This window comes from Neodiprion virginianus, chromosome 4, assembly GCF_021901495.1.
Source record: "Neodiprion virginianus isolate iyNeoVirg1 chromosome 4, iyNeoVirg1.1, whole genome shotgun sequence".
NCBI classification, from domain to species: Eukaryota; Metazoa; Arthropoda; class Insecta; order Hymenoptera; family Diprionidae; genus Neodiprion; species Neodiprion virginianus.
The window spans coordinates 19,383,805-19,400,296 of NC_060880.1; the positions used below are offsets into that span (position 1 = coordinate 19,383,805).

Consider the following 16,492-nt stretch of genomic DNA (forward strand, 5'->3'; position numbering starts at 1 on the left):
GAACAAGGCTGAAGAAGTATCTAAACAATTTAGCAAACCCACCAACTCCACGTAACTGAAAAGGGACGTTAACAAACAAGCGAACAAAATCTCCCACTGACTGCCAAGAGGTGAGCGTTAGAGGCTGAGGGAAATTGAGTTATCATCATCAGACGTCGAAGCTTCTGATTCTCCTTCAAAGAAAATTGCTATTAAATGCGAGCCCCTGCACCAGAGATCCTACAATACGCGAACCAGTAGCAAGAACGATGTCTTCAATACGAACAGGATACAATGACGCAAAGTTTTAGACCCTCCTCCAAGAAATACAACCGAAGGGAAAACGCCGAAATTGCGATGGAAATGAACTTATGGCTTGTACGTCAAATGAAAATGCGTTGTAGCGGTTTTGTTCAGAATTGCATATAGAATGGGACTGTCAAGCCCTTTAGCGTGTTTGAGATACGTGGACTTTGATATTTAGAAATATATACGTCAACGTCGAAATTAACCAGAGCACCACCTCAAGGTGTTAGAACTCACCTGTGAGTGGATAGCCAGAGTGCTTAACATGAACGAAAACAGACTGCCAAGAGTCTGCCTTGCTGGAAAAATAATTCGCTCTCAAGGTCAAATACAACTGGATAAGCCAAGCTTTCCAAATCTTTAATCAGATAAACGTAACAGATGAATTAGTAACGTTAAGCGCTCAAAAATGGGCTGTAATGCATCCAGAAGTACTTCAAATCGAAATCTGTAACTACACAAGCTTTGAAAATAATGAACCGACCATTTAAAACTTAGAGTACCAATAGCACATCTCAAAATTGTGTTACAGTTACGATTGGCATACAATAGATTTCTACGTATTCTCCGCTCTGTGGCTATTACAAAAGACTGTATCTTAAGCATGTTATAGATAAGCCTGGAGACCAATCAATACTTGAACTATTAGGACAATTGAACATGCCCAATTCATAACGAATATCTACAACCACGTAATAAATAATTCAAGACTAAGAGCATTTGCGACGAATGAGTGTGTTATTCCCTGAAAAGTACCAAAAGACACGCGGAATATGTAAAGATCAAACGAGAAAATGTATGGGTAATTTGCCCCCCTCGTTAAAAGATCTAACTCTTATAAGCAATAAACTTACTACTACTACTACTACTACTACTATTGCTACTACTACAATGACAATTACATACGCTGCATGAAGAATAACCCGAAATCTGGTACACTGAACAGAACGAAAATTAAAATAAAAATAATACCCAAATTGAAGGCTGCATTCGCATTTATTCATATCGATTGGCAAGAATATCAACGAAATGATGATTACGTACTTCGACTTCTTGAACAATTCATCAAAATGCATTCCCTAAATCAATCAGACTACAGAGACACTTTAGAAATTGGATGTTTAGTCAATAATTTGCTAGTAAATCCGTAACGAGAATTCTCCAACTGGTTATAATTCTTCAAGCAAGTGTCAGTAAAATTGTACTAGCGGTTTCAGATGTGAAGTGGGGGAAAGGGAAGTCAAGAGACCGGTGAATCCAGGGCAATATGGGTAACGACAAAATGACTCGACACTTTTTCCGAGTCAGTTACAATTCTTGCTCCGCCTGAATTTTTTAGGGTTATGAGAAGGTACAAACGTGAGGCAAAAAGAGGGAAGTGGTCGGATGATAAAATGAAAAATGTGGTTGGAGCTGTTACGGATGGCACCATAATTTGCAAAAGGACGACTGAACAATTTCGGTTGCTCGGATCAACTGTAACAGCATGACGTTGAAAAAAACGAAACAAAGAAAACGCAAAACGAAGTTACCTGAAAAGTTAGTCGCTAAAAATTTTAAGTTTACACGATTTACGGGAAAAGAGTTGGCTCACCAAAGCTAAACGACACTTTTCCGTAAAACAAAAGCATTTCGAATTTTGTAATTTAAAAACTCGATTCTGGTCATTGCTTTTCCCAGATAATTGCTAGGGTGTCGAGGTCGAGAATTCTTATTCATCAATTGCTAGGGTGACATGATGGAACGATAATTGTGTTAAACTGAGAATTCGCTGAAAAAACTGTTAAGTACAGGAAGAAACTAATGGACAAATGGTGAGACAAGCTAAAAAAATTTCATTTTTCAAAATTTCAAATTCAATACCAAAGATTGTCTGTAAGTTTCGTAGTGGGCGGAAAAGTAGTTCAACAGTTACACAGTATTGTGAAATTTCTCATCCATACGTACTACAATGTGACGGTATGAACGGTGAAAGTTATACAGTCGGTATTGCGATACGCAACATATCGTTGAATTCTCTTACCTTGAATGAATATGCTTCAAATATTGTCCGGCGGTACGGAACTCACACATCATGTCAGAAATCGTGATAAATGATAGACCGAAGTAAACTCCTCAACAACAGTTGACAATCGAGATTATAAACAAGACGCGTAACAATCGAAGATCGCGCTCGAGTGCGCAGCAGCGCCGCGCGCAGGGTAAGCAAATTTCTTGCCGTGCCGCGAACTTTGAACCGAATTCTCGCCACTCTGTGAATATTTGTTGATACATCTTCCGAACCACTGCATCGCCCGCTATGAAGTTTTCAGACAACCTTTCGCGTCGAAGAAGGCACGCTGTGTATAAAATTGTAGCCCATTCGATCAGGGCACTTTTCAGTTACGAATAAATTGTGCGCATTTTGTATCAAAAATACACTGAAACGGGATATGAAAATTCCTAAAAAAATACTCTCGCGAAGTTGACGAGAGAACCTAAAATTTTTTTGAACGAACTTTTTTCATATGTCGTCCGGGTTTTAAGCTACGTCGGCGTGAAAAATTAAAACATTGTTGAAATCAATTTATTGGATTAGTTGTCGTGAAGAAATCACGTGTCGAAAAAGTTTGAAAAAATTCAAAGTTCATCCTTTCAATGTATACATCGATTGCGTGAAAGGGCAATCGGATTAAATTGTGTCAGGGAAGCCGACCGTTCGATTTGACGTGAAATACTCTATATGCTTCTGACGTCATCCATCCTTCCGGCACTTTGGCCATTCTGTCTTTAGCGGGTGTCTGGATTTCAACCTTTCGAGTCTTTAGTCAGTCGTTAGTGATAAATTCGGATTCGTAGATTCTCGACAAAGGCACGGGTCTGACATTTGAAAAGTTAACTTTTTAACTGTTCGGTAATTTCGCAATTCAATATTTTGCCCTTTGTAATCTTGGACGTTCCCAATAAGAAACGTCTGCATAAATTATTTATACATTTTTGAATTATCAAATTTTATTTTTCTACAAGTCATCTTTTCGTATTTTTGATCTTTCTACGTTTTTAACTGTCGGTAGTTTGACTTTCGGGATTTCGTAATGCCGACTTTTTGGTCTTTCGGATTTTTGCACCCCACCTATGTATTTATCCAACGCTAAGCTCCGAAATCTTGTCAGACAATATTTCTAGTCCAACACACCATGAGTCACTTTAAAAATATAATGCAACAAAAGCATATTTCTTTTTATCTTGACGTCGCGTCGCTTCAACGAATGTATTCCCGTCCCTCTGACTGTATTCAACTCGTAAATACACACGTTTGGTACCAAAATTGCGGTGCAGTGACCACGTTAGAATAGTAAATTACGCACCGCCGGTACAAAGGTGAATATGTGTACAAATGACAGAGGGACTTCATTATTCATTATTCATTTTTTCTCCTCCGTTGTCTGCTCGAGCAAAAAGTTTCCCAGGGCCGTCCGTCCAGCGGTTAAACGGACCGCAAACCCTTAATCAAAGGGAATTATGAGCACGCTAAGACATTTTTTCCAAGTGTTTCAAAGAGACAGCGAATAAGTCCTTATAACCGTAAATTGCGCTACGTTGTGTTTTATACGTGACAACAATTATTCGTCACTGTACAGCAGCGCAATTACAAAAGGTGAAAATGTCGAGGAGATTTCGCACGTCTCTTCAATTTTGCACTGAGACAGCTTTTGTCCGTGTCGTAAAGAGAGTGCGGGAAAAGGTAATTCTGGAAAAACATTTGACGAGTGCCTGTAATCTTGGCAAGTGGAGACGAGATTTCGACCGAGGTGAAATCGGTACTAAAAAATACAACGGCAACCTTCTTTACCAATCTTCGTTACCTCTGTCTTTTTTCTTTTCATACCGTTTCAAAGAGGGTTGAGCCCGCGTGATACAAACCGAAACAAAGAAGCAGGAAAAAAAAAAAAAAACAGAAACAGAAAGAGGAAAATAAAAGGCTCGCCGCTTGGAAAGTGCTGCGTACTCAAAAGCGTCGCAATTACTTTTGGAGTAGGTGTAACTTAGACTTGAGAAAGGAGGATAAGAGGGTTAGAGGGTGCGAAGAAAGATAAGGATACCTACTTCGTCGATCCTTATTGCGTGAAAAAGACGAGAGTACCATGACTGCTAAGTAAGAATCCACATCTTGAAACACCCGCGAACAAACGTTTATGTTACACGTAATTGTATTAGGTTCCGCAGATATTCCCAATCTCCGCGACGTGATGAATAATTCGTTCCAATTTCCATGGAATTGATATCCCGCGGTTGCTGTCAGCCCGGAACTTGGCGGCTTGCCATTCATCAAAATACATTTATTCCTTGTCTCAAGCTCGTCGCGTTTATTTTTAGGGCGCAAGCCGCTCAACAGTTCAACAGTTTTAACACTTGAAGCCACCTCTTCCATAAATTCCAACATTTCCAGATCATCATTTCGGCACGAACGTTCAATCCGAAAGCTTAAGCAGCGGCTAAGAATGATTACATGGGAGGGTGGAAATTCCGAGGTTTCAAAAACTGAACGTAGAAAATTCATACTGTAGAATAGTGAAAATGTAGAAGTAATAGCAAAATATATAAACCGTGTTAATTAATATATTTCATTCAGTTAAAATAGAGAAAGCCGAAATGTAGAATTTTCAAAAGAAATGTAGAAACGCAGAAATAGATGAAAATTTTGATGATTCTACACTTAAGTTGCAGGTTAAAATGTAAATTAGCACAATATGTCTATATTTTGGCCAAAGGGAAAAATGTAACGAAAGGTAAAGTGTAGATTGTCAGAATAATTACATGTGGAAATTATAGAATTTATGACGGTTGTGTATTTTGGATTTCTATAATTTCAGCTTTCTCCATTTGTAATTTGTATTTCTCGACTTCCTGCACGATTGGAAATTCGACATTTCAGCCTTGCATACGCGTTGTGTAGCCATTTTACATTCCCAATCGTTAAAGCCTGACTTGACTCCGGTTCGATTATTGCTTCACATTTTTACCATTAATAAACATCGGCCGTGATATCAATCTTTTTGATCCTTCGATTCACGAGCTTCGTCTGAATCTCTAAAACGGTTCATCGGGCTTCCAAAGGCGTAACAGGGTTACGTCAAGAGTGACCATCAATTCCGAGGAATTCTGCTTTACCTGCCAACCAACATCCCGTCAAACGGGGGCATCTTGTGTACGGCTGACGGCCCGGACATGAACAGAGTATCATTCCTGATTACCTGCTTCGGTAACTCCGTATCGATTTCCGCCGAATCCTCGTTCCTCAGGGATACACACGTGACCAATTCATCCCGGAATACCGTCTACGTCGGATATCGCGGAAGTTCGGAGGATGCGTTTCCTGCAGATTTCGCCACCCGCTTTTTACTTTTTGCAAAGAATTCTACATCCGCGGACTAACAATAAATCGAACAAAATTTGGAACGAGAGTTGGGAGGCAAAAGCTTTCAAATAATGTCCGTCGTACTATAGGTTCCAAATAAGCAAATTGAGTTGGACGAATTGATGGATGAGGAGTAGTCGATTCAGTACGTATACAAATCTTTTATCGCCACTCAAACGCGAAAAAATTTTCCCGTCGGTCTTTGATTTCAAAAAATAAACAACGTAGATTATACAATGGTCCTAGAAAACTGGATAGTGTATGTATGAGTTAGCTATTCTCAGGTCGGTTCTTGCTTTAACGAAAGCCTTGCCTTCCACGTGCCCGAATGGCTGACACGTGGGAATTTCGATGTGTATCTAAGACGAAGGTGAACACGATTTGATTCGATCAATTCGCACTCCAGTTTCCTCCCCTAATTCTCTCTCTCTCTCTCTCGCTCTCTTTGCATTGTCAGTGTTTCGCTTTCCGAGTCCATGGAGCAATACAGGCAAATTAGCGCCGACAAGCTCCTGAATCCTGTTAAGTCTAAGTGCGCGGAGTTCTGCTCGCGAAAGGTCGACAAGACGGGAGAGACGGTTGCAGAACTAAGCTAACGCGTGTAAACCGCACCGAATGGGATAGGAGAACTTATTGTTAGAGAGAGGAGCAAGAGTCGAGAGTTCCTACCTTTCTTTTCGAGCGCGCCATCCTCTGGTCCCTGGTGTTCTCGGCTTCACCGGGTATCTGCTTTCCCCATACGACAACCGCGATGCTCGTGTAAGTGAACATCAGGACGAGCAGTGGGATCAGGTACTGCATTACGAGTAATGCCATGGAGTAGTAGTACCTGAAAGAATTGCTCCTTAAAGGACCAGTAGAACAGGTGGAATAACGAGTTGACCCTGGCACAAGTATTCTTGCAGGATCACCGTGCGAATTGAAAATAGCAAATGGGAGTGACTGGTAGCCGCAAATTTGCGTGTCGAGTATCGTTCAACTTTTTTCCGTGACTGGGATATCGGAGGAACATGAATTGCTGGATCGAGTCGGCGGTTCGGAAGTATGATTTATGACTGGGAAATGAAACGGGCCTGTGATTCCGGAGCGCGATAATCGACCGTTACGTGTCGGCGGGTGCGGGCAGGATCCAAATTCATCATCGCGTTATTATAAACGGCGAAACCTCGAACTGATTTCGATAGCAAAGTCTATTCAAACTTTTGGTTTCAGGTCCCTCCGCCGACGGGCTGTACATCATACACCGTTAAACGTGGATTTATTTATCCTCGGCTCTGATGCAACAATCGCGAAGGCGAATCCGGAGTATGCGGACTATATAAACGCAGTATAAACAATCGCAGGCACGTCGGCGGAATGTAAATATAGAAAAAGTGCGATCAACGATAGGTGGAGGAGTCGTCGGGAAAGCCGGGCGCGGTGGGTAACTATTTTAAGAAGACTTTTACGTACGATAATTATGTCTGCCAGTGCGGGGTCACGTCCATCTCCCGTAACGATTGACAAAAACCGTACCTTCCAGCCTACCGCTCTCTTCAGAATCAATTATTACACTACCAAAACCTGCACGATGCTGATGGAGAGTTCTAGACCCACCACGCTGGTCGGTACACGCGATTAGTGACCAACTGCGCACTCAGCGATGCTCCATTAACCCCGGCTAGACGATCCACCAAATTCCCGATAAGCCCTCTCCGACTTGTGCTTCATGCAGTCGCGGGAAAATCACCGTGAATCTTCTGATACCTGATTGTTTGACCACTGGCAACTTTTTACTTTTCTTTCGGTATCTTCTTTCCCTCTTCGGCTTAAGCGTGCCTTCTACCAAGAATGATGTCACACCTGATATATGCCTACGGCCCTTCCTTAGAATCCAAGAGATGGGATTACCATTCTTTCACAACAAAACCATGACGGACAGTCAGGGAATCCGTTCGTGCCGTAGCGGCTCTCTTCCGGTGAATCCGAGTGATCGGAATACCATGTATTATGGGTATCGTTAAACCCCGTCGGGAATACCAAGAAGGGACTTCACCGATGTGTTCGAACAGAGGAAGCATAATGGTGTAAGGCATGCGTGCTTTGCATCGGGAATGGAAACCGCCTGGTTATCTTATCGCGACGATCGAAACCCGAGTAAAACACGCTCGAAGGATGTTCGCTAGGTTCTCAACGAAAGTTGACTGCGCATCGACTTATCATAATGAACAAATAGTCCACTCAAATTTTGCAATCTCGATAATCATCAGATCTTTTTGATCCTGTTAGGTAAACATTCACTATTCCGACTTCCATACGGAATCTAGCGGTTGTTTGTTCTTTGTCTTGGTCTCGAAGTTTTTGAGGACGTTGTTGGACAAAGTTTCGACTTTAGGCTTATCGACACTCGTTATCGCATCCTGTTTAACATTCTACCAGTTCTCTGATCGTAAGTCGAACACTTCATCCGTTAACGTCACGCCGACTTTAATAGGTCGAACTATAGTTGGGAAGTCGAAAAGTGTGCTGCGTGGGAATGAGTTTCATATTATCGTCGGAGTCACCCTGAAACTAACAAAGGGAAAAGAATTACCTGTATTCATTGGTCGGCCAGTCCTCGTGGCAAATATATCTCTCGCACTTGACAAACTGCTCGGCGGGCTGCACAAGCCGAGAAACGGCGGCGATGGGGGAGGCAGTTGCCAAAGCCACAAGCCAGACCGAGAGGATGACGATTTTGGCCTGGCGTTTTGTCATCCGTGGCTTAAGCGGCCACATTATCGCCGTATAACGGTCAACGCTTATCGCGACCAGAGTGTAGGCGCTGACCAAGACCGACACCGCCTGTAAAAACATGACGTTGCAAGTGCGGCTCTGAAGCAAAGTTTCCAGGCCGCACAGTGCAACCGGCTGCCTAACGATTTTCATATTTCACGATCAGTGAAGAATACAATTCTGGGAGGGTAATGTGAAAACGTCATCAGCCGTTGTTCTTGCTTTCTGTGAAGTTATTCCGATGACTGCACATGCACTGCTGCACTGTTACTTGTAACGACATAAACAGAAACGATAAATGTGAGCACGAAGGGAATTTTCCCAACGATGGTGAACCGCATCTTCGAGGAAACCATCGTACGATGTTGGCCATCTGTAAGAGAGGATGTTTCTGGAACCGTCTTAGTTGATGACCGCGCTGCATTTACCTGGGAGTAATTAACACCTGGACAAAGTTCAGGACCAAAAGGCCAGTACTGGAGTATAAGCGTGCTGACAAAGCTGGTCGGCACGCAGAAAAGGGTCATCAGGATATCGCCGACGGCTAGATTGGCTATGAAGTAATTGGTGACCGTGCGCATCCTCGGACTGCTGTACACAACGTAGCAAACAAGTCCGTTGCCGAGGAGAGCCGTGAGGAATATGGAGCTGTAGAGGAAGTAGATGACTGCCTGAAACCAGGCAGTGGCCAGAAGAGCGCCTTTGAATGGTGGCTCGTCGCATCCCACATTTCCCAGCGAAGTGTTGAACGGCCCCTGACTTCCACCGGCCCGTGATTCCCCGAGTTCATAATCCTCCATCGATCCGAATCTTATCGCTTTCAGCCACGGTCCGGAAGAGGCATCTGAAAAAAACAAACGGAACAATATTGTATCGTCAGAGGTCGGCGGACGGTTGCCAAATTTGTGTCATGTTTTTTTTTCTTTCTTGTGTTTTTATTCTTAGGCATCGCCGCAAAGCGAAGTGCTTTTATCGTGGTATTTTTTTTTTTCCTTTTTTTATCGCGGAAAACATCAACTCGGAACAAAATATTCTCTTCTACTTGGAAACACGTTTCACGTTTCGTGACTCGCACATCCGTTTTTTTTTTTTTTTTTTCGTACGCAGAAAACTCTGTATCTTATAATTTTTAGAAGATGGTTTTTTACCTATTTGGATGGAAATTGGGTGAAAAATTAATTGAATATGATACGTGAAATTTTTTGGAGTTCTACCCTTTCTGGTTATTCAGTATTAGTGAGACACCGAGTACACATTCGGTACAGCCGTGTCAAAACTTCTGCTACTTCCGGTTACATACATCCTGAATTCCGAACACAACGGCGAACCAATTAGATCGAAATTGGGAGAGGAAATTAACAATTCGATGGAGATACGACATCATTTTTATAAACATGTTGCCATTTTTGGTAACAAAATGGCGACAGCTCAAGCTTTAAAAAAAAATCGTAATCATCAGAATTTTCCTACAATTTTCCCGACTTTTCATTTGCAGTTTACGACAGCTAATTTGTACTTATTTCGATATAATTCGTTCCGAAACATTTTACTTGGTTAGATTATTCAACCAGCTGTTTTTAAATGTATATCCGTATACCGGCTGCTGGTTTTATTTTTGTTTCTCATTTAGTACACAGTTAGAAAATTTTAACTAAAGATATATTCCCAGCAAGCCGACTTCTATTTGTGTTATTTGTGGATATAACATAAATTACATTCAATTTTAATACTTAAACTATCATATCAGCAATTCAATTTGGAACTTTTACATTTTTTCACTTAGCAATACGTTGAGAAATGGTTAAGCGAAATTAAAAATTTGAATGGAATCACTGGGAAATTTTATTTTCTAACCGTGTAAAGCATTTTCAGAGAAAACTTGCGTGCAACTTCATAAGGCAATAAATTAAAACCGCGCCTTGCAATTAACCGTTTTCCCATTTACAACCACCCGGTTTTAACCCCTTCCCTCTCAGCGGAACTCTTTACAGGTCGCCTTAATGCCGACAGAGCCGTGCGCCTCAGCGGCTCCCTTCATGACCATTAATAACACTCTCCCACCCTTGCTGCGTACCTGCCTAGAAGAAGTGATAAAAACTTCATTACGTCGAATTAGGAGCGATGCAATCAAGTTGATTTCAACTGGATTAATGCTGTTTTGCTTTCGTAATTCTTTCCTAATCCACCATCTCCACCACCCACCCCTCATCCGTCTTAAGTTCCTCGTCCTTCTCTCTTCTTCGTCCCTCGAAATTCTCTTTACATTTTTGCAACGTTTCTACAAGCGTGCATTATTTTTTTTTTTCTCCATGGCTGTATTTCTTTTTCATAACCTCTGTAATACACGAATGAAGTTACGAGAAAAGAAAGGCGAACTTACAATTAATTCTTCCTGTTGAATAAGGGATAGACACTATGAAATAAAGAGAAAAGAAAGTAACAAATCGAAAAAAGAAACTGGGAAAAAAACTGAGATGGAAAAGGGTCGGCTACGGACACTGACTAATACATTTTCTCCGAGAAAGGTTTCGGTGTGCGGTAAAAATCAAAAGAAGAAAAAAATCAGGAAACGTAGTGCGGAAGTAAAGAAGCAGAAAGATTATTGGAATCAGAAATCACGTCATGAATTCGCGAAGAAAATATAATACGAAGGGTCGTATGAAAGTAAAAGAAAAAAAAAATGGTGATGAATCTTTGATGGATGAAACGAAGCTTCAAACGAAACCGTACCAAATTTCATTTTTATAATGGATATACCTGTATATTCGTCCGGCTAACTTCATGATCCCGGCTCGAGCTTGTCTTCGACTTTCGTATAATCAAGCCATTAAAAAATTAAAAGTGATAAGCGAATCTTTTGCCAAAATTTCAACTCGAGCGAGTCTCAATTAGGTTAACAGTGCAGCCTCTGATACAGTTTCTTACCGCGGTCTCGCGATCTCTCAGCGAAATTCTAAGACTTCGTGTACAGCCAACTTCGAAGAGATGAAGTTGACGGAGTTGTTTCAAAGTTCTTGAGGTCTGTTTGTTCGGTTTTCATTCCGCGTGCTAACGCTACAAGTGTATGTATATCTATACCTGTAATGCATTAACTTTGCAAAATCAATTACCGAATCAAAGCCGCATAAGTGATGCTGATATAATGTCGTAGGGTATAAATAGTCTTGGAACGCGTGGCGTGTACGGTAAGAAACTCTCGTGTTACACTTTTGATACGCAAATATTTAAAAATAAAAACTGCGAATTTCTTTCAACCCACACGCGAGCAAAACCGTTTTGTTTGTAACAATTTTTAATTAACAGCTTATCTTGAGGTAACGGAAGACAAAAGTCAAGTTCTTGTAACGTTTCAACCACATCCGACCACAACTGTTTCTTACATAAGTACGTAACTACATTTCACGATCGAGGGAAATTTCAATTCTTTTTTTCTCCTCTGATCCATTCTTGGTTCTTGCTTCCTTTTCCGTTCTTTGTTGTGAATGATAAGCCCCCTCCGAAGGGAAACAACGAGAAGAATCGACATTGGAATGAACCGTGCGAGTTTCGAATGTTACATAAATAGAAAAAAGCTTCTTTAAACGGGGAATTTTGCAAAGGAAAAAAAAAAAAAAAACATTCATGGCAAAGAAATGACTGATCGTCAGCTAACGCTATGAACGCGAAGAAAATACGAAGCTAAAATTATACACTTGCGGAGTATCTGTAACGTAATTCCAAATTCCAAACACGTTTCAAAGTTATTTCGAATCAAATATTATACTCCATGTCATACTGACACGTTATATTATTATACAATTCAACGAATAACGTGGCTGAAATATTTCTAAAATGTATCAGGGAAAAAATTCAGATCGTAGCATTAGTTTTTTTTTTTTTTTTTTTTTTTTTTTTTCGAAAATCATATCTGCTCAGATGATAAATCATGATGGCAAAAGAATATCAAACTGTACCGATGACGCAATAATATCCATATAAACACGAATGCAGGCGATTTATTTGCGATTTTGAAAAAAGAACGAGAAGAAAAAATGGAAAAGAAACGGTATGATAATAAAATAACAAATTTATTAAACTCATTTTATAAGCAAAGAGAAGAGATGCCTACTAAGTGCGGAGATATTTTATAATATTGCGTACGGTGTAACGCTCTGTGCTTTTTATACGTGCAGTTTATCATCCTCGCATCGTCAGATCGCGGCTATTAATCGAGCTTTGAAATTCACCAGATACGTGTAACAAGTATATATGAAATCGCGCGATTATTAAACCGTAGCAACTAATAACCGCGCTTGAAATTCGGTGGTGAAAATTCGAGGGGGAAAATTTTTTCCGCTCAATTTTAGCAGCGTAAATTCGTGTCGTTAAAATTTCATAAATTTTTCGAAAAGCTTGCACGCTTCGCGCAAAGAAACAAAAAAAAAAAAACAACCTCTTCTATCAATCAACCATATAAATTCGACCATTTTTCAAAAAAGAATCTTTCACAACGAACTAACGCAACGAACCGACTGAGTCATTTTATATAACGAGTGATTGTTGAAAAAATTCCGCGGAGACTTGTAGGTATAATAAGCCTCCTTAATTATTCTATCACGATCGAGAAAATTATTGAAAAACCATCTTTCAGGGTTGTCAATATTTCCCCGCCCAAGACTCGACGAGATTACACAATGCCGTGAAACTTTCTTCGAACTTCCGACGATTTCCATTCCTGCAGCTGAAAAATGGGAAGCATCAAAAGTTTTCTTCAGCCAATTTATATAATTCTGACCCTTTTTGAAAAATAAAAAGAAAAAGAATCTCACCGGAATTTTAATCGCCTCTGTAAAATCAATTTACTTTATTTCCACGCGAAAATCGTTCCTAGGTAAATTGTTTTTTTTTTTTTTTTCTTTTATTTATATCCATTTTCATACAATTTCCGCTTTCTTTGGCTAATTTCATCGCAATTATTCAATATCGATCGGATTCGTAAACGTTTCATGCCAATAATAACTGATCTTCTAATTTCTGTTTGACAAATTATTATTAACCGCATGCACGAAATTGTTTCTGGCCGATATGTGAGCTCCGAGCTGACCGCAAGCTCGTTACTCACAAATTACTCCATTATCGGTGGGTAATCATAACATTTCATAAATAAAAATGATACCTCATATCATATCGTATATACACACGCTAATCATAATCTGCTGATCACTTAGCGCGGTTTCTCGTAGCCAGTAATAATGCGAGGTATAATAATCGGTATAAATTTCCATGAGCACCGAAAATGTGACAACGATTAAATGCTGCAAATTAAAGGCACTTTTTTATATTGTACTTTCTCTTCTCCAGTGGTCCAATCAACGGTTGAAATTGTAATTATCAAATTAAAATAATTATTTATAATAAAAGAATGCGAAGAATAAAATCGAAAATCAAACAAAGACGCGATACACCGAATATAATGAAGGAAAATGAAGAGAAATTTTGAGAATTTTCACTGTCCGTCACACAATGTTTTTCGCTTCGTTGTACATTGTGCGAACAATGAGAGGGTCGGTATAATTTATTCAACCGTGAACCTTTTGAACCCAGAGCAAAAAAGAACAAGAAAAATTAATAAACAAGACAAAAAAACTCATCCAATTGTGAGTAAGGCGAGCTTTCATCTGTCAGAAGCGTAAGATATGTAGATTATATGTACAATCGTTATGGCGTTAACAAGTCAAATTCGTCCATTAAATGTAAATGTATAGTACAAAGTGATAATTTTGAACTCGATTCAAATGTAGATGTATATTTTTTATTCAGGATAAATAAAATTTATTCAAAGTGCTTCTCTCTCCTCTGTTGGTAGATTGAAAGAATTCAAAGTATTGCTGCAAATCACGTTTACGTCTGATTCTACGTCATTTTCATTATTATTATAATTTTTTCGATAAGGGACCAAGGTTGCGAAAGTACAATAATTCAAATAGTAATGCGTTATCTATTACCAAAATAATAAATAATGACCCAAGCCTAAGATTTTTAATAACTCGTGATATAAATTTGAATTACATTAATTATTACCTAAGCAACGAGCATTTTTTTCATCGATGTTTTCAAAGTATTTATCCAGATATTCAATCACTCAAATTCCACACTCTATGGTAAAGGACCTGTAGAAGCCTTGAGGATATAGACGATATAGAGGACTCGTACAAGTTCTGAGGCTACAAAGGACCTGTAGGTGTTTTAAAGATGTCCTACTTTGAAGCTGAAGGTGGATGAAACGGAAATATCGGTCAAGTTTGGGTCTGGAATAGATTCTCTTTACAATACAAAGTTAGTTCTTCACAGGTCCTGCCAAACTAAGGACTTGCAGGCGTACACGAGGGTCTGAGAGTCGACTCGGGGATTACATAATCCGGGTTTAAACATCGCGTGAGCTTGGAATTTTTCCCATTTCCCGTGCCGCTTTTTCTCCGCGGCTCGATTCTTCGACATGTTAATCTTCATCTGCACGTCAACTTTGTGTTTTACTTCTTCTTTAACTTCCCCTCCTATTCTTTCTTTATCTTATTTCTCCCACCGCTAATTATTGCGCAACGTCGTCATAGAGCGATGTCCGTCAGACGGAAATAAAATCTAAGACGCCGACTTCCTTGGTATGTTCTCTGTCTACGTATTTTAGCACGTCATAGCTACCCGGATAATCTATGTATAAATATTAATCTCCGCAACGTCCGTTTTCTTTGAATTCATCATAGAATAAATAGGCCTTCATCCGGAATGATCGCGGATTCCCCAGGTTCCGTTTTTCACGGAATTCCAACAACAATATATACATGTATATATAATATATATACTGGCAAATGAAACACGCCGAATCTTTGGTAAGTTTCAATTTCGAAAAAGGTAGAAAATCATTCGTGAAATTCGATTCTAGCGAGGTGAGAAAGAAAAAAATGAAACAACAAAATTAACTTATCATTTATCATTTTTCATGTATAAATAAATATCTTACCATATATTAAAATTTTGTCTTCATTCGTCGGAAACGGAGTAAATAAAAAAAAAACAACCCAAACAATAACGAGGCATACCTACGTATTACCTATACGAATATCATTATATACAAAAAAAAAAAAAAAATGTCACGTGCAGTATAATTTATTTTGATCGGAAGATGGGTAAAATTTGAACGTTACGCTGAAGCAAACTCATACACGTCAATGTTGAAACGGAGATTTATACAGAGTGTCTCATCTCGATCAATCCAGTCGAATGTCTCGAAAACCAAAAGTGTGAGTAAAAAATGTTTCTGACAAAAGCTGTAAGATTCGGAAGGGAAAAGAAGATGAAAATGTCAGATTTGCCGTGAGTGGACCCGCCGAGGTCAGATGAAGGTCAATTTGGCTTTATTAAAAAAAAATAGTACATCTTTATTTCATCGGCATCTGAAGGGGCATCAAATTTTGCATCAGAAAGTACTTTTATTTTCAATTTTCTGGATTATTTGATCATTTCAATTTATGATTTCAATTTTTGAGCTTCAATTTTATTAATTTGAAATTTTTTCACTTCAAGTATATTTAAAAGAATGTTTGTTTATTTTTTTGGAAACTTTGAAAATGAAAAATTATTTGTAAACCATATTTACGGTAGCAAATTGCTTGCAGTCACATAAATCACTTCAATAAATGTTCGAAACCATTTCCGCGCATTTCAATGCACCGTTGAGCTCTCCTTTGAAATTGTTCGACTACGGATTGTAGCACGGCTCTCGAAATAGCGGGACGCCCCGCTTGACAATGCGATAATTTGCTATCCTGGATACGGTTCACGAACAACGTTTTATTTTCAAAGTTTCTGATAAGACAGGCAAACATTCTTTTAAAAATACTTGAAATGAAGAAATTTTTATTTAACAAAAATATAAACTGAAAAATTTGAAACATGTGTTTAAAAAAATGATACAATCAAGAAAATTAAAGATAAAACTTGAAAAAAGTTGTAAATAATTGGAAAGCAAAGGTAAGTGGAAGCGTTCGCGTCGCTGCTCCTGTCAGATGCACGCCTCTG

General features: G+C 39.3%; 1 protein-coding gene across 2 annotated transcripts in view; it reads right to left on the reverse strand.

Annotated features, from left to right (window-relative positions):
* Positions 1-16,492, reverse strand: part of LOC124303640 (RYamide receptor) — a 94,248-nt gene that overhangs the window by 73,774 nt on the left and 3,982 nt on the right. For both annotated transcript variants that reach the window (XM_046761111.1, XM_046761112.1), the window contains exons 3-5: positions 8,866-9,281; positions 8,256-8,506; positions 6,353-6,512 (exon numbers count right to left, since the gene is read on the reverse strand). In XM_046761111.1, coding sequence (XP_046617067.1) covers positions 6,353-6,512; positions 8,256-8,506; positions 8,866-9,237 — 783 coding nt within the window. In that variant the 5' untranslated portion in view covers positions 9,238-9,281. The remainder of the gene's footprint in view (positions 1-6,352; positions 6,513-8,255; positions 8,507-8,865; positions 9,282-16,492) is intronic.